The sequence below is a fragment of the Nycticebus coucang genome, chromosome 11, assembly GCF_027406575.1.
Source record: "Nycticebus coucang isolate mNycCou1 chromosome 11, mNycCou1.pri, whole genome shotgun sequence".
NCBI lineage: Eukaryota > Metazoa > Chordata > Mammalia > Primates > Lorisidae > Nycticebus > Nycticebus coucang.
In genome coordinates this window covers 24,536,433-24,560,220 of record NC_069790.1, presented here as the reverse complement: position 1 = coordinate 24,560,220, position 23,788 = coordinate 24,536,433, and the positions used below count along the sequence as shown (strand labels likewise).

Sequence of the window (23,788 nt, the reverse complement as noted above, 5' to 3'; positions counted from 1 at the left end):
GGCACCGCCCTAATCTTTCTTTTTTTTTTGTAGAGACAGAGTCTCACTTTACCGCCTTCAGTAGAGTGCCATGATGTTACAGGACTCACAGCAACCTCTAGCTCTTGGGCTTCCGCGATTCTCCTGCCTCAGCCTCCCGAGCAGCTGGGATTACAGGCGCCTGCCACAACGCTCGGCTATTTTTTGGTTGCAGTTCAGCCAGGGCTGGGTTTGAACCCGCCACCCTCGGTATATGGGACCGGCGCCCTACACACTGAGCCACAGGCACCACCCAGGAACCTTTACAACTGGCTCAACACCTGTGGCTCAAGCGGCTAAGGCACCAGCCACATACACCTGAGCTGGCAGGTTCGAATCCAGCCCGGCCTGCCAAACAACAATGATGGCTGCAACCAAAAAATAGCCGGGCGTTGTGGGGGACACCTGTAGTCCCAGCCATTTGGGAGGCAGAGGCAGGAGAATCGCTTGAGCCCAGGCGTTGGAGGTTGCTGTGAGCTGTGATGCCACAGCACTCTACCCAGGGTGATAGCTTGAGGCTCTGTCTCAAAAAAAATAATAAAAGAAAAGGAAAAAAGAATCTTTACAACTACCAGCTGTGCCCTCCAGAGTAGCAATTATAGAGAAGCATGCAAGGGGACGGTGACTATTGTCAAGCAAGTGAAGGGACACTGGCTAATTATTATTATTTTAGCTGAGCCTGTTCCTTCACAGAATTTTTGGGTCCTAACTCTAGTTCTTGCCTTGTACCCCTTCAATTTGTAAGGGTAGTTTCAGTTTTACCTTTATCTTATTTTTATAACCTGACATAAGCCACTTCAAGGCAGCAATTTCTTTAGTTTAATGCACTTTGCCTGCCGCATTTCCAGGCATACTGTAGGGTCTAATGAGTGTTCTTTGAATTGATTCTCATTATTTCATTCATGCCCATCAATATTCTCCTTAATCTTCATATGGTTCTCAAATACAAAGTAGTGCCAAATTTGTGAAAGCTTTTTCATTTACTGGTCTTCATTTTCTATCCCTATTACTGTTTCATTTTCAACATACCAAAATGAGAATATGGGGCAAATTTGAAACATTGTTATTCCTTGTTAGAGCTTAAAAGTCAGGAAAATATACTTTATAAAAATCAATGCCTTAAGTTTTCCATCAGAAAAACAGAGTGAATATTTGCAATTTGCAATTCCACTAATGAAGAATAAACACAGTATTTTTAGACTTTAAAAAATGAGCTGTATATATTTCATTTACACAGTGGAGTTAATGGGAATGGCAGGAAGGGAGTGGTTTTATTTTACTGCGTTCTTTCCTGAACAGAAAAAGGAACAACGGACCAATTCCAGATGAGGAGTTCATTTTTTTTGCCATGACGTCACAGGACTCACAGCAACCTCCAGCTCTTGGGCTTCCGCGATTCTCCTGCCTCAGCCTCCCGAGAAGCTGGGACTACAGGCGCCTGTCACAACGCCCGGCTATGTTTTGGTTGCAGTTCAGCTGGGGCTGGGTTTGAACCCTCCACCCTTGGTATATGGGGCCAGCGCCCTACTCACTGAGCCACAGGCGCCACCCACCTTCCAATACTTTTAAAACAAAGGAGAAATCTTATTCTTTTCCCAATAGATATTCATTCTTTTTTTTGAGACAAAGTCTCAAGCTGGGTAGAGTGCCATGGCATCATAACTCACAGCAACCTCCAACTCTTGGGCTCAAGCTATCCTTTTGCCTCAGTTTTTCTATTTTTAGTAGAGGCGGGGATCTCACTTTTGCTCAAGCTGGTCTCCAACTCCTGAGTTCAAGCAATCCACCCGCCTTGGCCTTCCAGAGAGCTAGGATTACAGGCATGAGCCACTGCACCCAGCCTACATATTTGTTCTTGTGGACAGTATCTTGTTAATGAATTTAGTCTACATTAATACAACTCATTTTAAAACTAATGTAAGCCAAGTGCAGTAGTATGTGCCTATTGTCCTAGCTACTCAGGAGGCTGAAGTGGAAGGATCTCTTGGACTCAGGAGTTCTAGGTCAGCCTCACAACATAGCATATTCTAAACTGTTAAATTGGCCCAGTCCTAGAAATTTCCTTGCTTAATTTCTCTCTCAATTTTTCCAGTATGTCTTTGTTTATAACATTATTTTAAATGATATATATATTTTTTTTTTTTTTTTGGTTTTTGGCCGGGGCTGGGTTTGAACCCGTCACCTCTGGCATCTGGGACCGGCGCCCTACTCCTTGAGCCACAGGCGCCACCCTAAATGATATATTTTTTAAAATATTTAAGGAATATAGTAGTTAGGAATAGATCATTTAATCTTGGTTTAAAGCTGTAGGATTCAAAATAACACAGATTTTTACAAAGCCATTACTGGGTCTCCTGGCCAATGAAGTAAACAATGGATATTCACTGTAAATATAGAATTCTAAGATGCCCTGTCCTTAATTTTTTTTTTTTTTTTTTTTTGTAGAGACAGAGTTTCACTTTATGGCCCTCGGTAGAGTGCTGTGGCATCACACAGCTCACAGCAACCTCCAACTCCTGGGCTTAAGCAATTTTCTTGCCTCAGCCTCCCGAGTAGCTGGGACTGCAGGCGCCCGCCACAACACCCGGCTATTTTTTTGTTGCAGTTCGGCCGGGGCCGGGTTTGAACCCACCACCCTCGGTATATGGGGCCGGCATCCTACAGACTGAGCCACAGGTGCCGCCCATAAATTTTTAAAAAGGGGTTCAAGTAGAAAAAAACTTAGGGCCAGCACAGTGGCTCACAACTGTAATCCTAGCACTCCGGAAGACTAAGGGGTGTGGATTGCTTGAGCTCAGCAGTTCAAGACTAGCCCAAGCAAAAATCAAGACCCAATCTGTACTAAAAATAGAAAAAGTAGCAATCATTGTGGTGGGCGCCTGTAGTCCCAGCTACTGGGGAGGCTGAGACCAGAGGATCCCATGAGCCTGAGCTATGACGCCATAGCATTCTATCCAGGGCCACAGAGTGAGATGCTGTCTCAAAGGAAAAAAAGAAAGAGAAAAATAAAAAGAAAAGAAAAGAAAAAACTTAACACATAAAGCAGTTTGACATATCGCACAGTTAACATACCAAAATACTTAATACTGTATATTTTGCATACCAAGAATTGCCAAGAATTTTGTAATATAGTAAAGGAACAGATAGCAACATCTTAAATTTTTCTTTTTCTTTTTTTTTTTTTTTTTGTAGAGACAGAGTTTCACTTTATCACCCTCGGTAGAGTGCCGTGGCATCACACAGCTCACAGCAACCTCCAACTCCTGGGCCTAGGCGATTCTCCTGCCTCAGCCTCCCGAGTAGCTGGGACTACAGGCGCCTGCCACAACGCCCAGCTATTTTTTTGTTGTTGTTGAAGTTTGGCCAGGGCTGGGTTTGAACCCACCACCCTCCGTATATGGGGCCAGCGCCCTGCTCATTGAGCCACAGGCGCCGCCCCATCTTAAATTTTTCTTTAGTGTTCTTACTAGTTTGAACTAAATAAAATCATAGGGTGTTTCCATTCAGCTGACTGAATAGACCCCCTGTTGGCCAAGGGAACCCCAGAAATATCCTAAAGCTGAGTTGCTGGCCATGAGAAGGGAGGTTAGACATGCCTCCTCATACCCTCCTTTCTTCTTCTTTTTTTTTTTCCAGACAGAGTCTCACATTGTAGCCCTCAATAGAGTGCGTGGCATCACAGCTCACAGCAACCTCAAACTCTTGGGCTCAAGCAATCCTCTTGCCTTGAGTAGCTGGGACTACAGGCACTCACCACAATGCCCAGCTATTTTTAGAGACCAGGTCTTGTTCTGGCTCAGGCTGGTCTGGAACCTGCGAGCTCAGGCAATCTACTTTCCTTGGCCTCCCAGAGTGCTAGGATTACAGGGTGAGCCACCATGCCTGCCCCCACTCTCCTTTCTTCTTGAAGATATCCTTTGTAGCTCATTAACAGGCCTAAGGCTAAACAAGGTAATGCTTAAACCACAACTATAGGTCATCAATTTACTTACCAGGTCGGAACAGTCTATGTCAGTGACTTATCTTTGATTAACAGACTTCCTTAACTTAAAACATTCTAAGCTTTGACAAAGCTTCATTTCCTCACCCAATTATAAATAAAAGAATACACCTGTAATTCCCTGCAATTCCCCACCTAGAGATGCCTTTTCAGGCCAAACCAACATATGCCTTCCAGGTATTGATTTCGGATTTTACCTGTAATTCATTCCACAGAAATATATAAAGCCAAACTGTGACCCACTCTCAGTGAGGCCTGTTGCTCAAGGCTTCCTGGGCATGGCTCTCTGGGCCATAGTCACACATATTTGGCTCAGAATAAACCTCTTTAAATTACAAAGTTTAGGTTCTTTTTCATTTACATTAGCACTAAAGCAATTATACTGAATCATAGAAACTAACTTTGGTTTAGGAAGCCAACTGTTTTTCTCAGCCATGTAATCGTAGCACTTTAGGAGACTGAAGTGGGAGGATTGTTTGAGCCCAGGAGTTTGAAATTACAGTGAGCTCTGATGATGCCACTGCATTCTAGCCCAAGTGACAAAGCCAAGACCCTGTCTCAATGTCTCAAAAAAAGAAAAGAGGAATAGAGCTCCTTACATTTCCAGACCCAAACTGGAAAATATCAAATGCTATGGTTGTCTAAACTAAGGGATGTGCAACTGGTAATGGTAAACTTCAAAGCTAGTCATTGCAGTAATCTCAAATTCTATTTGAAACCAATCCTTTAGTTTATTCCAAAACCTCCCTAGTATTATTCACTTTAAACTGACATGAAATTCATTGCTTTAAAAAAAAGTTATAGTACAATCAGCAGAGGAATTAAAAACCATGGTGACAACAGATCCCATGTATGTTGTGCTGAGCAGAGCACTAATTCTCAAAAGATGGAATGAAAATAATATTTTTTAAAATTATTTGCTTATTAATTTGTTTATTTATTTATTTTTGAGACAGTCTTACTATCTCGCCCTTGGTACAGTGCCATGGCGTCACAGCTCACAGCAACCTCCAACTCTTGGGCTCAAGAGATTCTCTTGCCTTAGCCTCTCAAGTAGCTGGGACTACAGGCGCCTGGCCACACGCCCAGATATTATTTTGTTGTAGCTGTCGTTTTTTTTGTTTTTTTTTTTTGTAGAGACAGAGTCTCACTGTACCGCCCTCGGGTAGAGTGCCGTGGCGTCACACGGCTCACAGCAACCTCTAACTCTTGGACTTACGCGATTCTCTTGCCTCAGCCTCCCGAGCAGCTGGGACTACAGGCGCCCGCCACAACGCCCGGCTATTCTTTTGTTGTTGTTGTTGCAGTTTGACCGGGGCCGGGCTTGAACCCGCCACCCTCGGCATATGGGGCCGGCGCCCTACTCACTGAGCAAAAGGCGGCGCCCAGCTGTCGTTGTTTTTTAGCAGGCCTGGGCCGGGTTCGAACTCGCCAGCCCCGGTGTATGCGGCTGGCGCCCTAACCACTGCGCTATGGGCGCCGAGCCTGAAGATAATATTCTTTTAAATCGTCAGGACTAGAATAATAATTTCACACGTCTTCATGCAAACTTCCTTTATTGTCAAGTATATATATCTGCTTCGGGCAGTAGTTAAATCACTTCCAAATTCCCATAAATAATATTTAAATAAGGGGGAAAACTCTAAATGAAACAAAAGCGAATTTCGGGTAAGCAAGTAATTTAAAATATACAGATAAACAACTTCACCAATGTGCCTCCATGTTGTTCAATATGTCAGAGAAAGGTCAGAGACATCCTAGGCCACAGAGGTGAAGGAAAGGAACTTAAGGTATTAAACACTCGGACAGTGAACAGAAAAGATGTGGGAAAAGGAGGAAAACAAAGTGAGGAAGACATAGGGACGGAGATTACAAGGAAGCACGTTGAGACAACGGATGGGGGAAGTAGCAGGTGCGCGGACCGCCCCGCCCCACAAGCCCGGTCCCGGTTCCGTCGACCCCACCCCTGTCCCCACCTAGCTCCGTCAAACTCCTCCCGGTCCTGCTGTGCCCTGTCCCTCTCTGTCCGGGTCCGACTCTCCCAGGCCACGGCTCCGCCCCTCAGGCCCCGCCCCGTCAGGTTCCTCCCGGCCCCTCCCCGGCCCTGCCTCGCCCCGCCCCGCCCCGCCTTGCCGCCGGCGGCGCCGCGTCAGGTGACAGCCCGGAAGCTGCGGAAGCGGATGAGGGAAGAGCGGCGGTGGCCCTGGGGGCTGCGGGGAGCTTCTTTGCCTCCTCCACGCTCCCTCTGCGGCCCTCATGCGGCGCTCTCGCTGACACCTGGAGTGCGCCTCTCTCCGCCGTCCGTCAGGCCCGCCGCCCTCGGTGGTTGAAGTCGTCGTCGTGTGGGCCCGCGGCGGCCGCCCATGGAGAAGGCCGGGCGGGTCGGCGATGGCGGCCCCCGGGGGCCGGTCCTGCACATCGTGGTGGTCGGCTTTCATCACAAGAAAGGCTGCCAGGTGAGGAAGGGGCGTTACCCCGCCCGGCGCCCGCTGCTGTCTGCCCGGCTCTGCTGGCCGGCGTGGTGCTGCGTCCTGCCCACAGCGCCCGCGAACCTTCGCCTCTGAACTTGACCCCTTCTTAGCTCTTCGCAGTGGCTCCACCTGAAGTCCAGCCCCCACAACCCCTTCTTCTGCTTTTGAAAAGTGCTTTATGAACAGCGGAGGAGCTATGTAGTTGTTTGGGTGGGTAGTGGGTTTTTATGTTCTCCTTCGGTGACAAGAGGAGGAGGAGGAAGGAACCGAAGATCTATTCCCCATCCGTCTCTGTGCCCGCCTGTAATGGGAGCCTTTAGAAAAATCCAGCGCTTGACCGCTGTTTTCGAAGTAGTGAGCTCAGTGGGCTTGCACACAAATGTCTCAAGTAGATAGAAGCACGTGTGGGCGCCGTGGGAAATCCTTTGTTTTTCTGGTGAAAACCTTAGAATCTGTCGCGTTAGGGTTGTCGGTTATCCTGCCCCGGCTCCCATTGGGCTTTAGTTTTTTTATGTGATCTTGCCCAAATCTTGCTTTTTGGTGAGAGACTAACCTCTCCAGATCAATTGCAGTGAGAGAAAGTGTGTTTACCGAGCAAAATGTACAGACAGGAATTTTTCAACAGCCTCACTTACTCTTTAATCCAACATCTGAAATGGGACTTTTTTTTTTTTTTTGCAGTTTTTGGCCGGGTCCGGATTTGAACCCGCCACCTCGGGTATACGGGGCCGGTGCCCTACTCCTTTGAACCACAGGCGCCACCTTGAAATGGGACATTTCTAATCTGTGTATTGAAGGCGGGGCAACAAAATAGAAACAGGATTATTCAATGAGAGCAAACACTGGAAGGCAGTGATGTCATAATGTGCTAGTGAGCAGTAAATTGAAATTCTTTTTTAAAGTATTAAAAATACTGATTGCTAAACACTAGGTAATGAAACATTTGGTTTCTTGCATTTCACAGAAAATATAACATTTTACAAGACTTATTGGCATATATTAACTTCGATAAAGGATGATAAAAAGCGATGAAGTGAGTGAAAATATGGTTATATGTGTTTGTGTTTTAAAAGCTATTTAACTTTAAAATATGGTATTCCAAGCCAGAGACAGTGGCTCACACCTGTAATCCTACCACTCTGGGAGGCGGAGATGGGAGGATGGTTTGAGGTCAGGAGTTTGAGACCAGCCTGAGCAAGAGTGAAACCTGTTGCTACCAGAAAGAGAAAAAAATTAGTGGGGCGTGATATTCTGGTAGTCCCAGTTACTCAGAAGGCTGAGGCAGGAAGATTGCTTGAGCCCAGGAGTTTGAGGTTGTAGTGAGCTATGATGCCCCAGGGTGATTGAGTGGGGCAATCAATCACTCTTTGAGACAGAGTGTCAAAAGAAAAAAAAAATCATATTTCTCTTCCCTCAGGTAAAAATAGTGTAGAAAAACACTAAGGAGGAGGTAGCATTATTAATGTGTTACTAAAAGAATTCTCCCCAGCGGCAGTAAAATATAAGTTTCATACATAAAACATGACCTTATAAAGAGAATAGGTATTTGAGATTGTTCTGTGGCACACAAACAGTATTCATCATTATTAGATTTTTAATGTTTGAAAACATGCTAGTCACTTTATAACTTTCTGTGGTTATGGATGAAGTAATTTGAAACTTGGAGGAGGTAAAGTGATCTTGCTGAGGTAGCACTGCAAAACAGTCCTAGAGTTAGGCCTAGAATTGCTTCCGGTGTCATATGTGTTTATTCAGCTTTGGCACTTTGGGAGTCTTTCAGGGTAAAGTGAAAGATGGAAGCCCACTTCACAACCAAACCTAATGGAGCTTTGGACAAAAAATAAGAAAATATCTATTAATGTATTGGTAGAAGAGAGAATAAAATCTCTTAATTTTTGCTGTTATCTAAAGTTAAAATTAATTATATTTTTATACTTATTTTATTGTTGAAAATATTTGTATTTCCTCAAAGGAAAATGGTTTACTTTATGAAACCAAATGCAGTACTGCTTCAAAATTAAGGAAAACTGAACAACAGATTGTGATATGAAAGAGGCACTTTGGGCTGAAGTAGCATGCTGGGTGCTATGGCATTTCTCTCTGCATTTCTTTGGCTTTTGGCTTCAACACTGAGGTCAAGGTGACTGATATTGTAAAATGAACACTTCTGAGAGGCAGATCTAGATAATATTTTAGCATCCCAGCCTCTTTGACCTCTAGCAATTCCAAATTGCTAAATTTTTCTTTGCCTCACTTTCCCCTACCAGATCATAAGAATTTTAGACATGGCAGGGATCCTTAGAGATCATCCCCTCCAACTTCCTAAAATTTCTAGATGAGTTAACTGAAGCCCTGAAGTGTTAAGTGACTTTTGTTCATGTCTGCCTGCATAGTTATTTTGGCACTAACATTGAAACCCAGATGTCCCTAGTCATCGTAACATCTCTCTTTTTTAAAAAATATATAACATAGTATTTACCATTTTAATCATTTAGAAGTAGACGATTCAGCGACATTAAATAGATTCACAATGTTATGTAACCATCACCATTATCTATACCCAAACCTTTTTCATCATTCCCAACAAAAATGTTATACCCATTAAATAGTATACTTCCCTTTTCTAAAAGGACTTTTAGGTTGCAGGCTCCTAGTAGAAAAAAATACATGCTTTTGTTGTTGTTTTAGCTGTTTTTTTAATAATTTTGTGCTTTAGGTTGCAGGCTCATAGTAGAAAAAAATACATGCTTTTGTTGTTGTTGTTGCTGGTTTTTTAATAATTTTGTGCTTCACAGAGACAATGGACTTTTTTTTTTTCAATAAATATAGTAACTGAGGGCGGTGCCTGTGGCTCAAAGGAGTAGGGTGCCGGCCCCATCTGCCGGAGGTGGCGGGTTCAAACCCAGCCCCAGCCAAACACTGCAAAAAAATAAAAATAAATATAGTAGTTGAGCATGGGATACTAATAGAAGAAAATGCAAAATGTTCTGTCACAGTGCAATAATGAAAGATAAGAAAGTCAGTATGTTTTTTCCATGTTTTCAAAGTGGCTTGTCTTATTATTGCAGTTATTTTATGTTACATTATTTTGTTTTTTTGAGACAGGGTCTCACTCTTTTGCCCAGGCTAGAGTGTAGTGGCATCATCATAGCTAACTGCAAACTCAAACTCCTACTGCAACTTTTTAAAATTACACCTATCTTGCACTGTAGCAAAAAGTAAAGCACTAAGAATATGGTTTTGTAAATCAGACATGATAATGTACTATAGCTAGTCAAAATGGACAGTGAGTAAAAAGTGATTTTTAGATTGATCTATTTTGTTTGTTTTTAAGGGATAGATTCTTGTTCTTTTGCCTATTCTGGAGTGCAGTAGTAACATCATAGTTCACTGTAACTTCAAACTCCTGGGGTCAAGTGAGTCTCCTGACTTAGCTTTCCAAGTAGTTAGGACTATAGGCACACGCTGCCATGCCTGGCTAATTTAATTTTTGTAGAGTTAGAGTCTGATTATGTTGCCCAGGCAGGTCTCAAGCTCATAGCATCAAGCAATACTCTTGCCTTGGTCTCCCAAAGTGCTAGGATTATAGGCATGAGATTCCTCACCCAACCTGGTCATTACCTCAAGGTGTACAGGATTAAAAGTGCATGGCTGATTGAATCATGACCCTGACTTCACATTTTTAGAGGGGGGGTCTCCTTGTGTATCTGTAGATCTTGCAAGAGTCAAGCATTTACAGCGTCAATGGATCTGTTACTATTTTTGGTTTACTGGTAATTATTTGTTACTGATAATTATTCTGTTGTTCCTTTATAATGGAGTTTGGTTGGACAGAAGACACTGATTTCTGGAGGCTAAGTAGAGTCAAGGTTGGGTAAGTGAATCATCTGAAAAACGTTTATTGGAAGAAAGGTAGTAGCCAAGTTGAGTTGGAGGGGCTGCCAGTCCACTCAGAAAACAGCAAGTGAGTGAGTCTCTCACACTGGGTTAGTTGATAAAATTGACATATCCATTCAGTCAAAAACAATGAAACTTTTGCTGGAGATACAATTTGTGTAAGTTCATGTTAGTTTATCTAGCAGGAACGGGATGTTTAATAGATATATGATAATAATACTGGAAAAGGTGGAAAAATAATTTGTTCAAGTTCATTTTTTTCCCATTTTTGGTTACTCTACTTTTTCCCTATTTAGTCTTAATTTTTATAAACTATTAAGAACAATGTTGGTTTTTGCCAGATAGAGAAAAATATTATAAAAAGCAAATGTACTGAATTTCCAACATATGTTGTAGTAGTTCTTCCTCTTTTTTTTTTTTTTTTGTTTTAAGACAGACTCTCATTTTGTCACCCCTGGTAGCTCACAGCAACCTCAGACTCCTGGGCTGTGGCAATTCTCTCTTTTTTTTTTTTTTGAGGCAATTCTCTTGCCTCAGCCTTCCAAGTAGCTGGGACTGCAGGCACCTGCCAGAACAGCGGGCTATTTTTAGTGGGGGAGGGGTCTCGTTCTAGCTCAAGCTGGTCTCGAACTTGTGAGCTCAGGCGATCTGCCTGTTTAGGCCTCCCAGAGTGCTGGGATTACAGGTGTGAACCACTCTTCCCCAGCCCGTCTTGTATTAGTTTTTATAGGATGTTCAAATCAGTGTTTTCTTAAATGCCCTACACACTGCTTTATTAACCCTTCAAAATCCAAATATAGTTCATTTTTGGAAAGAGTATGTGTGTGCACTTCTTAGAATGACTATTCTAGAAACTTCTATTCTTTTTCACCAGTATGTCAGGTGTTTTCAGGTGAGGCTCTAATTACAATTACGTAAGGTGGATTATATCAGCTACTTCATTCTCCATTTTAAGATTTTACTTCCAGGTGTACAGGATTAAAAGTGCATAGCTAATTGGATCATGACTCTGATTTCACATAGTTTTTACTGTCTGAGGGGACTTAAACTGCTCTTCTAAGTATTCAGAATTGCTGTGGGTCATGTTGATTACCAGTTCTTTCCATGCAGTGAGGTTATTTGTAGCAAAATTCCCATACTTGTTTATAATTTGCAACTTCTAGATTTAAGCAAGCTGAAGTAAAACCATTGTTTAAAAGTTGTGCCTTTCCTTAGTCTGCTTGGTTAAGCATGATAACTTAATCATTTCTTTAACATGGACCAGAAAGTGAAGGGTATCTTCTCATAATCTTCTGTTGAAGACTCAAAAAGTAGGTTTGTGGAAGATGTTTTTTCATCTTGTTTTCTGCACCTTTTCCATGTTTGAAGTCTCAAGATACATTTTAAGTTGGCTGGGCGCCCAGAGTTCAATGGTTAGAGCACCGGTCTGCTGCACTGGGGTTGGCAGCTTCGAATCCAGCCTGGGCCTGCTAAATAACAACAAAAGATGTATTTTAAGTGAACATCTATTAACATTATCATTTGGTCTTTTTTCACTTTTATTCGGGTAATTTGTGGACGTGAATTCTTGTGTAGACAACATGTTAGCTTCTAGCTGTGCTTTATTGATATCCTTAACATTTAGAACTTTTTTTTTTTTTTTAGAGACAGAGTCTTACTATGTCGCCCTCAATAGAGTGCTGTGATCTCACAGCTCACAGCAACCTCCAGCTCTTGGGTTTAGGAGATTCTCTTGCCTCAGCCTCCCAAGTAGCTGGGACTACAGGCACCTGCCACAACACCTGGTTATTTTTTGTTGCAGTTTGGCCAGGGCCTGGGTTTGATCCTGCCATCCTCGGTATGTGGGACCTGTGCCCTACTCACTGAACCACAGGCGCTGCCCAACATTTAGAACATTTTAAGTGATTTAAAGTATCACCAGGACACTTAAAATAGTTTTGAAATAATTACCCATTTCAAATGTTTTTCCTGAATTTTGTTTTAATTTACCATTTAACAAAGGATGCTTCTTCCTTTGAAACTTAACTGAAATTAGACTCTTTGGCATCAAATAATTTATAAGTTTTCTTATTATAGATTGTGTATTCCAGAGTTTTGTTGTTCCAGTAAATAAGCCATATTTATCAGATTAGCATAATTTTTTGCTAAATAATATACTCAAATGTATACCAAATAAACTCTGGTTTCTTTCATAAATAGGTTGGAATTTTTTAAGCACTCAATAGGGAATAGTTATTTTCCAAATCGCTATCATTAAAATATAATTATTTGATTTTTGACCACTTTTCTGATTGTTTACTATTTTATATATATAGCTAGCAGTTTTAAGTCTTAAAGTGGTTTTACTGTACTTATAAAAAAAAGAAGAGTTACAAAAAAACTATAACTAATGTTGACACTAATTCCACCAGTGAATAAAGCAACTAAAGCAATGAAGAGAGTGGCAGATTTTCCTGTTGGCCTGAGTGGACATGTCATGGGAAAGTCTCCATTGGTAGCATATAGTTGCATTGCAAATTCAGGGGTGGGTTGAGATAAAGGGTGTTCATTTACGTTAGGGTGATATGGCTGTGCTCAAGCCCTGACTGATTCAGTTTTTCTTGACAGATGGCTCACTGATAAGCCTTTTATTTTGGCACCTGCTATTAATTGAATCCTGTGGTGACAATGATGAAACATTCAGACACATTGTTTGATTTTTTTTTTTTTTTTTTTTTTTGAGACAGAGTCTTAAGCTGTTGCCCTGGGTAGAGTGCCATGGAGTCACAGCTTATAGCAACCTCAAACTCTTGGGCTTAAGCGATTCTCTTGCCTCGGCCTCCCAGATAGCTGAGACTATAGGCGCCCGCCACAATGCCCAGCTATTTTTTTTGTTGTAGTTGTCATTGTTGTTTGGCAGGCTCGGGATGGATTCGAGCCCACCAGCCTTGGTGTAGTGGCTGGCGCCCTAGCCACTGAGCTATAGGCACCGAGCCACTCATTGTTTGATTCTTGTTGAATTAAGTAGTTCTTTGGAACAGAAAGAACAAAACTGGAGAGTTAGAGATTAGGGAAAAATAACATTTTAGATTCTTTTTAGTTACTTGTTTTTAAGAAACCTTGTTCTAAAACAAAACTAACACTTGCAGTTTCTGGCCCTCCACAGCACTTTTATTTTAAACTTTAATATTTTGGTGGTTATTCTTTTTTTCCTGATTTTGGCCATGCTTTTTATATATATGATGAAATTATGAAAATCTCTGATTTATCAGAGCTACAACATTAACATTTAGAACAGTGGAATAGGGTGGCGCCTGTGGCTCAGTGAGTAGGACGCCAGCCCCATCTACTGAGGGTGGCAGGTTCGAACCCAGCCCCAGCCAAACTGCAGCAAAAAATAGCTGGGTATGGGCAGTGCCTATGGCTCAAAGGAGTAGGGTGCTGGCCCCATATGCCGGAGGTGGCAGGTTCAAACCCAGCCCCAGCCAAAAACTGCAAAAAAAAAAATAAATAGCTGGGTGCTGTGGTGGGCGCCTATAATCCCAGCTACTTGGAAGGCTGAGACAAGAGAATCTCCTAAGCCCAGGAGCTGGAGGTTGTTGTGAGCTGTGATGGTACGGCACTTTACCGAGGGCAACAAAGTGAGACTCGGTCTCACAAAAAAACAAACAAAAAACAGTGGAATAGTTTTCATTCAGGCTTTGGAAAGTAGTGTCAGCTTGTATAATGGAAATTTAGAACTATCAGGAAAAATCTTTTGTCCTTTTGTGATTCTGCCTAGCTAGCTAGAAAGTTTCTAATTTTCTTTCTTTGATTTAAGACTTTGATTCTTTCTTTTTTTTTTTTAGAGACACAGTCTCACTTTGTCACCCTTGTAGAGTCCTATGGCATCACAGCTCACAGCAACTTCCAACTCCTGGGCTTAGGTGATTGTCTTGCCTCAGCCTCCCGAGTAGCTGGGGCTACAGGCACCCACCACAACGCCCGGCTATTTTTTGTTGCAGTTTGGCCAGGGCCGAGTTTGAACCCAACCACCATTGGTATATGGGGCCAGCGCCCTACTTACTGAGCCACAGGCGCTGCCCAAGACTTTGGTTCTTGTAAAATATTTACACCCATGGATAACCATCTCTTACATGTCGTTAATAGGATTTTAATCCTTTGCTAGGCATAGACTTTGCTAAAGGCAAGACTGCAGAAAGGCCCTGCTCTAGGTATGGACGCTACAAGAGCAAGATGAAGACAAATGAGGAGACGAGTCTGCTTACCTATTTAACAGTTTTGAGTAAAATGAGTCCTATTGTACATGTATTTGGTTAAGATGCCATCAGATTAAAACCTTAAGTTCTTCCCAGGATATTTTTAAAGGACGTTATTTAATTTGATATTTTTGACAGTTTGAAAATCATATTCCCCCAAATTTTTGAAAACAATATTTACGGTCAGAAGTAACATCTTTACCTGAATGATGGTGTTCTGTTTACCAGACAAGTAACAAAAGACTCCACAAGGATGCTGGTCTTGATCAGTAGTAGTTTTAATCACTTGCAGCAAATGAGGAGAACACTGGGAGTATCCTCCAAAGCAGTGTCTCCCTGAGGGAAAGTGGCATGAGGTTTTTATGGGATAAAAGAGAAAGAAAAAGATGTCATCACATGTAGGGACGTAATTTCCCTTGGTATACATTTGGTTAGTTCATCATGGTCGCACATAAGTTACACGTTACTGTATATAGCTATGGCTTCTCCCAGAGTGGAGACTTGGAGGAAAGTTCACTTGAGTTTATCTGTAGGGGTCCATGGTCTATCAGGGGCTAGTTTTACTCAACAGAGTAGCCATGGGCCTCAAGAACAGGTTGATTGCTCAAGTCCGCTGAATTCCATATTTTCTGGGAACCCTCGCTTCCTACTTACAAAATGTACTCACCATCATAGAAAAGTGAAAAGATGTACAGAAGAAATAAAGACTAAGATTCAGAAAATCCCATCTTCAATCAGATATGTTCTTTAACCCCTTGATGGGTATCTTTCCAGTTTTTCTATGAATTTTTTGTCTGTGAATATACTTTTTTTCAAAATTACATCATAATCAAGTATGATGGCCTGCCCTTTTATGTAACAGTGTTTTATTAATATTTTTTCATTTTAATAAATATTGAATTATGTTTTAAAATTGTTAAATAGTATCTTGTTTTATATGTAGAAATACTTTAGTTGCCCTTTTTTCTTTTCTTTTTTTTTTTTTTTTTTTTTTTTAAGACAGTCTCACTTGGTCACCCTCAGTAGAGTTCCCTGGAGTCTTAGCTTACAGCACCCTCAAATTCTTGGGTTCAAGTGATCCTTTTGCCTCAGCCTCCTAAGTAGCTGGGACTATAGGCACCTGCCACAACGCCCGGATATTTTTTAGAGATGGGGTCTCGCTCTTGCTCAGGCTGATCTCATACTTGTGAGCTCAGGCAGCCCACCCACCTCAGCCTCCCAGGTGTAGTCGCCTTTTTAAACACTTAAATGCCATTTCAGTTTTTCACTATTATTGAATAGTGCTGCAGAGAACATCCTTGTGGCAAAATCTAAGCACTTTTTTCTTAAGTAGAGAGATTCATTTTAGCCATTTTTTAAAATAGAGATCTTATTAAAGTAGATTAAAATGGATATTGTGTACTGAACACAATTTAAGTTAGTTTGGTGACTGTCTTCATAGCAAATGTCATTCATTGTACTATGTCATTCTTAGTTTAATATAGAGTATTTTGCGCATGGCTCTGACTTCACTAGACTTTGGATAGTTGATCAGAGAAAGAGATGCAAATATTAGAAATCATTTCTCAGTGCTATACCTATATACATAGTGATGGTATTTTTGTTCAATTCTATAAAGTCTTTAATTGGCTATGTATATGCCAGGGGTCCTCAAACTACGGCCCGCAGGCCACATGCAGCGGTGTGATTGTATTTGTTCCCGTTTTGTTTTTTTACTTCAAAATAAGATATGTGCAGTGTGCATAGGAATTTGTTCATAGTTTTTTTTTTAAACTATAGTCCGGCCTTCCAACAGTCTGAGGGACAGTGAACTGGCTCACTGTTTAAAAATTTTGAGGACCTCTGCTATGCATTGTTTCATGTTAATGAATATGTATACTCATATAAAGTTCCATTGATTTTATTTATTGTTATTTTTTTTTTTTTTTTTTTTGGAGACAAAGTCTCACTGTGTCATCCTCGGTAGAGTGCTGTGGCGTCACAGCTCACAGCAAACTGAAGGGTTGGTTACTCTTGGACTTAAGAGATTCTCTTGCCTCAGCTTCCTAAGTAGCTGGGACTACAGGCATGAGCCGCAATGCCCGACTGTTTTGTTGTTGTTGTTGTTGTTGTTGTAGTTATCATTGTTTGGCAGGCCCGGGCTGGGTTCGAACCCACCAGCCCCAGTGTGTGTGGTTGGCGCCATAACTGCTGCTCTACAGGTGCTGAGCCCCATTGATTTTAAAGTAGGAAAACAGAATAACAAGTCTTAATTTTGGTGCCTTAAGTATATTTAGCATGAAAATTAGCTTCCTTTATCTGATATAGTTTTATTGACACTAGTAATATGTCATGTTCTTTTATATAATAGAATGTTGGTATGATTATAGTTTCATTGTGGTAGAATTCAAAATTATATTTTTAAAAATTTCTGTATTTAGCAAAATGCACATCATCCGTTTTTCCATTCATAACCAAGTACTCACTCCAGTAAAGGAATATAAAATATAAAAGGTTCTTTAATTCTAAGGCAAAATAAAATTAGCAACTTTTATTCATTTAAATATATAAAAACAAATGTTTTAAGCTAAGATACTTATTTCCACTTGATTAATTTTAAAGCAAGCGTCTTTTTAATTGGTAAGTCTCAATAGTACCATTTTTACTTTATTAGTATTCACTTTATTTTTTAGAGCATCTAGTGTACTCATGAAACCATACAATGATAGAAATATTTAGCATAGCTGTTTCAAGAATCAGTAGTTGACAAATATGATATGTTGCCAACTTTGTAGAGTGAAGAGGAATGATGCCAAGAGTTATGTAGTACTGACTTTTTGAGAGATTTAGGAGAGAAAACAGAGAGAGGACATCTTTGATTTGTGAGGTTTTTTGTTTTTGTGTTCAAGTGGAAAACATAAGAGGCTTCACTTTGATGCTGAAAATGTTATGACTGTTAAAAAAATAAATTGGAGAGAAATCGCAGAACTGTGTGATTACTTCAGTGGTGGCTAACTATTGATTTTAGGTGAGAAATGACTATAGTTGTAAAAAAAATAGCAACTTAAATTTATTTTGAAGAAAGTTTGCCACAGTTTTAGGTTTCTGAGAGTTTCTTTCTTTCTTTCTTTTTTTTTTTTTTTTTAGCAAAAGAAAAGGCCAAGATATGCACATTCCAAGTAACAACTGGAAGGCTCTTGGGTATGTTTCAGGGCCACACAAATGTTATTCTTTTGCAGGTGAGAAGACAAGCAGAGCCAGCTGTCAACATGGTCACCTTGCAGGCAGAGACAGCAGGAGGTTCAGGTAGCGAGGACAATTCCAGCTCCAATTCCAGCTCGAAGGTTCTCAGGGAGTGAGCAATGTCAGGTGTTAGTGCCTGACACTGGCCCTGGGCAGTGTGATTATGTGGTCAGCACAGCCAGCCACAGCAGGTCCTTTTCTAAGGAAGAATGTTTTATAGCAAATATGTTTTCGGAGATTTAGCTTTAAACTCTGAAAAAGGCAGTGTCTGCTAGAGGTCCATGAGAGCATAAAACTGTCACAGTTGGTCACAGCCACGGTACTGAGGAGCTCCTTGAGCTAGAGCACTCAGTTTTAAACATTCCTCAGTTTTCTTATCTGTTAAAAGATGATCATGAGATCCAGAGGATGGAGATATATTTAAAGACACTTAAACCTGAAGTCCCAGCATGGAATCAAGAGGATCACTTGAGGCCAGGAGTTTAAGACCAGCCTGAGCAACATAATGAGATTTTGTCTTACAAAAAAATTTTTTGAAACTTAGCTGAGAATTGTAGTGCACATGTCTTCCAGATATTCAGGAGACTGAGACAGGAGGAGCATTAGAGCCCAGGAGTTGGACTGTGATTGTATCTCTGCACTCCAGCCTAGGTGACAGAGGGAGACCCTGCCTCTAAAAACTTTAAATAAATAAATTAGAGGACCTAGAGGGCCCTAGAACAGAGGAAGCCCCGATCCAGGGTGGGGAACCTGTGGCCTTAAGGAAACTTATGACTTCCTTGGTTCTTGAGTGTGGCCTTTTGACAGAATCCAAATTTTATGTGATCTTTTCATTACATGGGGTGCAGCAAAGAAAGATAAAGCTTTTCTTGCCTCCTTTTGTGCATAAAACAGAATTATCTTGAAATCGGAACTACTCCTGTGTCCCATTCATAGTATCTATTATTTATTCTAACCCTATAGCCCCCTGAAGAGTCAATGTTTATGATTCACTACTTTGTCCAAAATATTTTGTGAAAGGTTCTATTTTCAAGTTGCCTTGTTTAAGTCAGAGTCCTCCAAAAAAGAGACAGAACCAATAGAATATATAATAGGTAAAGAAGGGTACTTGCAATAGATTAGACTAACGGAATTGCTCACCAACCATGGGTTATGATAGGCCTTCTGCAAGCTGAGAGTCAGGAGAACTGCTCTCATGGCTCCAGTCCAAAGGCTTCAAGGAAGCCAACAGTAACCATAGCTGGAGGCTGAAGGCTGGAGAGCTGGGGGTCTGGGGCCAATGTCACGCTGGTGGAAGACCCAGAAACCATGGTGTTCTCAGCGTAGGAGATAAAGAAGTCCCAGCTCCAGAAGAAAGAAAACCAGAACTTTGCAATTATACATTTCAAAACTATTAAGAAATGAATATAATTGTGATGAATGTGTTACTTAGTTCAATGTAAGCATTTCACATTGTATATCAAAGCAGTACCCTGAACCCCATAAATGCATCAATGTACAAAGTTATGATTTAATAAAAAAGAAAAAGAAAAAAATAATAATTTATGTTTCTAAGTGAAAGGGGAAATCCCTAGAAAGGGAGCAAAGAGGCGGAGCAGTTGACTCAATTACTGGGAAGCACTCTCCTTCCATTTTGTAAGTCATGTATGGATACATGCGGGGTCCATGGATGTGTTTAATTTGTGTGCTAGTAGTTGGTATTGTGGCTTCTATTTGCTGTATAAGGTTTTCTGGTAAGGGAATAGGTAGTGTATTGTTAAAAAGTGAACAGATGATACTTCTGAAGTACTCAGCACTCACATGGTACTATATTATTGTTTGGTTTTTGTTGTTTTTCTTTGTTGTCTTTTCAGTCTTTCCCATTCTCCAGGACAAAGTAAATGGAATCTGACTAAGGTCACCAATTTGATTTGTAAAGTATTAAAAGCAATGATAATTTTTACCATTTCTGAAGGGCAAACATATGTCACCCTTGCATAGTTCATTTAGCATTTAGAAAAATTGGCTTTTTATTCCTTGTGATTAGAACATCTTTATTCAGCTTTCAATTGTAAAAACTCAGCCATTGTCTTTTTTCCCCTTCTGCTTTTGTGATCATGTAAGTATGTAAATTATTGCTACTGATTAGAATCAAAATAGATTTGGTCACATGAATATTGGTTACATGGCGATATTTGAAATTTTTGTAATTTAATAGCATTATTCTTTGGGGACACATTTGATACATCTGTCATGTACTATATGTATGAGGTCTAATAATTAAGTTCTCAAATTTATCCTAGAAAAATTCTGTTTACCTCATTGCTAAACATCACCACGATCACCTTCAAAGTACTCCCTTTGGGAAGCTATGCACTGACACGAGCACCTAGTCCATCCTTCAAAGCAATTTTAGACCTCTTTTTCTGGAATGACAATCAGAGCTGTTGTTGTAGAGCACACAAAAACACCAAACAATAATGAGCACACAAAAACACCACTAAGCAAGATGCCACCACAGTACGAATACTGCTGTGAGACAGTGATATACCAAAGGTATGAAACCTTACCAAGTTGTTTGTATAGTGCTGCTAGCATAAGCCAACAGTGGCTAATTTGTGAACTTAGACTAGGATGATGACAGCTCTGATAGTTATTCTGGAAAAAGAATACCAATTTCCAAAATTGCTTTGAAGGGTGAACTAGGCACTGGGATCAGTCCATAGCTTCCCAAGGGGAGTACTTCAACGATGACTATAGTGATATTTAGTATTTAGCAATGAACTTTTTCTAGGATGAGTTCATGAACTTAATCGTCAGGCCTTTATGTGTTAATGCCCTAGCAGACACCAAATTTAACTTAGATTTTTAGCTGTGAAATTTTGCTATTTAATAGTATCACTTCTAGGTGAAAATTAGTCTAAATATTTCTCAGTCTCTGGGGACTTACATGATTTTTTAACATATGCTTAGAACTGCCGTGTACAGTTGTATGGACTTCACTACAGAACTCCAGGGAGAGTCATTGATGTATACTGCAACACCTATGGTTCCCCCTGGAGTTGTGCAGTGAGGACACCTACTACACTTAACTTCACTTTCTATGGTGCTGGTTAGTTTAATTGGCATTATTATTTAAACTGTGTTTTGATTCAACTGAGTATTATGTAAGAGTCTCAAGTAACTTCCAAAAGAATTTCCTTTAAGCTTTTATGCTGTGAGTCGTATGTCTTGTTTGGATTAATTTGAACATACAGAATATTTGGTCAGTATTGAAAATGTGAAAAATGTACAATTTAAGATTTAAATATGCCATCAATTTGGAAATAACTGGTTCTTTTTTATTTTCCATTATTTCTGAGTCTCAGATACTGAGTAGGTTTGTTACAATTCAGTCCTATTCTGACATTATTAAAGTTAACATCAAACTCCATAGATTTAAGGGCTTAGCCCACAAGACTGCCCTCACTCACTTTAGGCATCAGTCACAAGTCCTGGGTCCCCAGGCCACCCATACTCTCTAACTTAGCTGCAAATTTGGGCCTTCCCGTGATCCTCTCTTGAGTTTCAGTAATTTGCCAGAATGACTCACAGGACTCAGGAAAACATTTTGCTTACATTTACCAGTATATTATAAAGAGCACAACTCAAACACAGCCAGTTTGAAGAGATGCATAGAGCAAGGTATGGGTGGAGGGAAACAGAGCTTCCATGCCTTCTCCAGCGTACCCTCCCCTCCCCCAATATCATAATGTGGCCGTCGAGCTGGGAGCTACCTGAATCCCATTGGCTAGGAATTTTTATGGATATTTCATTAGGCAGGCATAATTGATAAGTTATTGGCCATTGTTTAAACTCAATCTGTAGTACCTCACAATCTTTAGTATGTAGAGGTGTGGAGGTATAAGTTCTACCCCCAATCAAGACTTGACCTTTCTGGTGACCAGCCCCATCAAGAGTTACCTTATTATCATGAACTCAGGTAAGATTGATTGGGGCTTATTATGAGTAACAAAAGATGCTTCTATTGCTCAGGAAATTCTGAGGGTCTGGGAGACTTCTGACTTAGGTCTTTTCCTTTGCTAGAAGCTCTGGTGCTTTTTACTCCTGTATTCCTTTCTGTCTAATAAATCCTATCTTACTACTGAAAGAAAAAAAAGAAATTCTGAGGGTCTTAGTTTTGTTCAAAGAACCAATACAGACACACACATACAACCCACATATGAATAGTACTGAATAGTTTATAATAATTTTTTTAAACTAGAAAAAATATTCAACAATAGAGGATTGATTAACCAATGAAATAATACTGTATGACAAATAAAATTGTTATGTGTATATATATATATAAATATATAGAAAGGAGATTGTATAAATAGCTTTGAACTTGATTAGCAAATTCCAGAGTTTCCAAATGCAAGTATTTGTTGGTAGCAAACCGACCGGTAGGAGAAAAGAAAGCTGCCAACAGTAGAGGCAGTCTACAATTTATGAAAGAGTTGTGTTCCAAAAGTTGGCTGTTTGAAATTCTGAACACAGGGTGGCACCTGTGGCTCAGTCGGTAAGGCGCCGGCCCCCATATCCGGGTTCAAACCTGGCCCCGGCCAAACTGCAACCAAAAAATAGCCAGGCATTGTGGCTGGCGCCTGTAGTCCCAGCTGCTCGGAAGGCTGAGGCAAGAGAATCGCTTAAGCCCAGGAAGTTGGAGGTTGCTGTGAGCTGTGTGAGGCCACGGCACTCTCCCGAGGGCCATAAAGTGAGACTCTGTCTCTACAAAAAAATAAAATTCTGAACACAGTTTCCCAAAGAAACAGTCTTATAAACATTCTGGGCCCAAGTCAGCCTAGTACAGCATTAATTTTACCCATGGAATTTTGGGGAGTATATGTAGTATCTACCCTTCTATTTATAACAATTTTGTGAGTCATCTACATCTTGAGTTCTAACTAGAGCCACCTCTTCCTTTAGTAGAGTTGGGAAGTGGGAGAATGTGTTGAGATAGCATACCTTCAGATGTTAATTAAATTTCTAGCCATTAGCAGCTCATTAACTAAGTCTTAAGAAGATAGGTTTCTGTGTTTCATCTTAATTCCAGGATAATAAGGATGGAAGTAAGATTTTCTTTGTGAGTTAGGAACAGCTTGTCTTTGCTTTTTTATTTATAACTTCTAAAAGCAATATGTATGCATTTAAAAATAAATGCCTTATTGATGTACAAAGCTATGATTTAATAAAAAATAAATAAAAATAAATAAAAATAAATGCCTAATTAAAAGAAATGATACTGTCCTCAGCTTGGCTGTTAAATAGTTCAGAAAAGTGTGTGTATTTGTATATATGTGCAACACAGATAAAGCAAGCGTGGCCCAAAAAATTAGCAATTGGCGAATGGAGATGAAGTGTGTAAGGTTGTTCATGTTTTTTCAACTTTTCTGTAAGAAAATTTCAAAGCAAAAAGGTGGGGATGTAAAAATGCGGCAGGAGTATTCCCTTTTATCTTCAATCCCCAGCCCTATTCTCTTCAGAGATAAAATCTCTGTTTATTGATATATATATATATATATATATATATACACACACAAACACACCTACATACATATATATTCCCTCTTTTCAAGCATTTTAAAATCCATTTACAAAAACAATAATTTTCACATAAATGGAATCATGGTATAAATAGAATTATGTTAATTTACTGATAATTCTACTTGTTTTTTATATTTAACATATATGTATATTCATATTCTAATTGCTGTCTTACAAATGACCATAGACTTAGTGATTTAAAAACAATACACATTTATTAAAGTTCTGGAGGTCAGAATTCTGAAGTGGGTATTTGTCATTGAGCAAAAATCAAGGTGTTGGCTGAGCTTCATTTCTTTTGGAAGCTCCAGTTTCTTGCCTTTCTGGCTTCTAGAAGCCTATATTCCTTGTTTTATGGCCTTTATTCCATCTTCTGA

General features: G+C 40.3%; 1 protein-coding gene across 5 annotated transcripts in view; it reads left to right on the top strand.

Annotated features, from left to right (window-relative positions):
* The first annotated feature begins 6,166 nt into the window (after positions 1–6,166).
* Positions 6,167–23,788, top strand: part of AVL9 (AVL9 cell migration associated) — a 60,165-nt gene continuing 42,543 nt past the window's right edge. For 4 of the 5 annotated variants that reach the window (XR_008372885.1, XM_053553564.1, XM_053553565.1 and 1 more), the window contains exon 1: positions 6,198–6,474. Coding sequence is in view for 4 of the 5 variants with exons in the window: in XM_053553564.1 (XP_053409539.1) it covers positions 6,382–6,474 (93 nt within the window). In the remaining variant the exon portion in view is untranslated. Of the gene's footprint in view, positions 6,475–23,788 lie in introns of all 5 variants that reach the window. The other variant, XM_053553562.1, reaches the window with a different exon arrangement.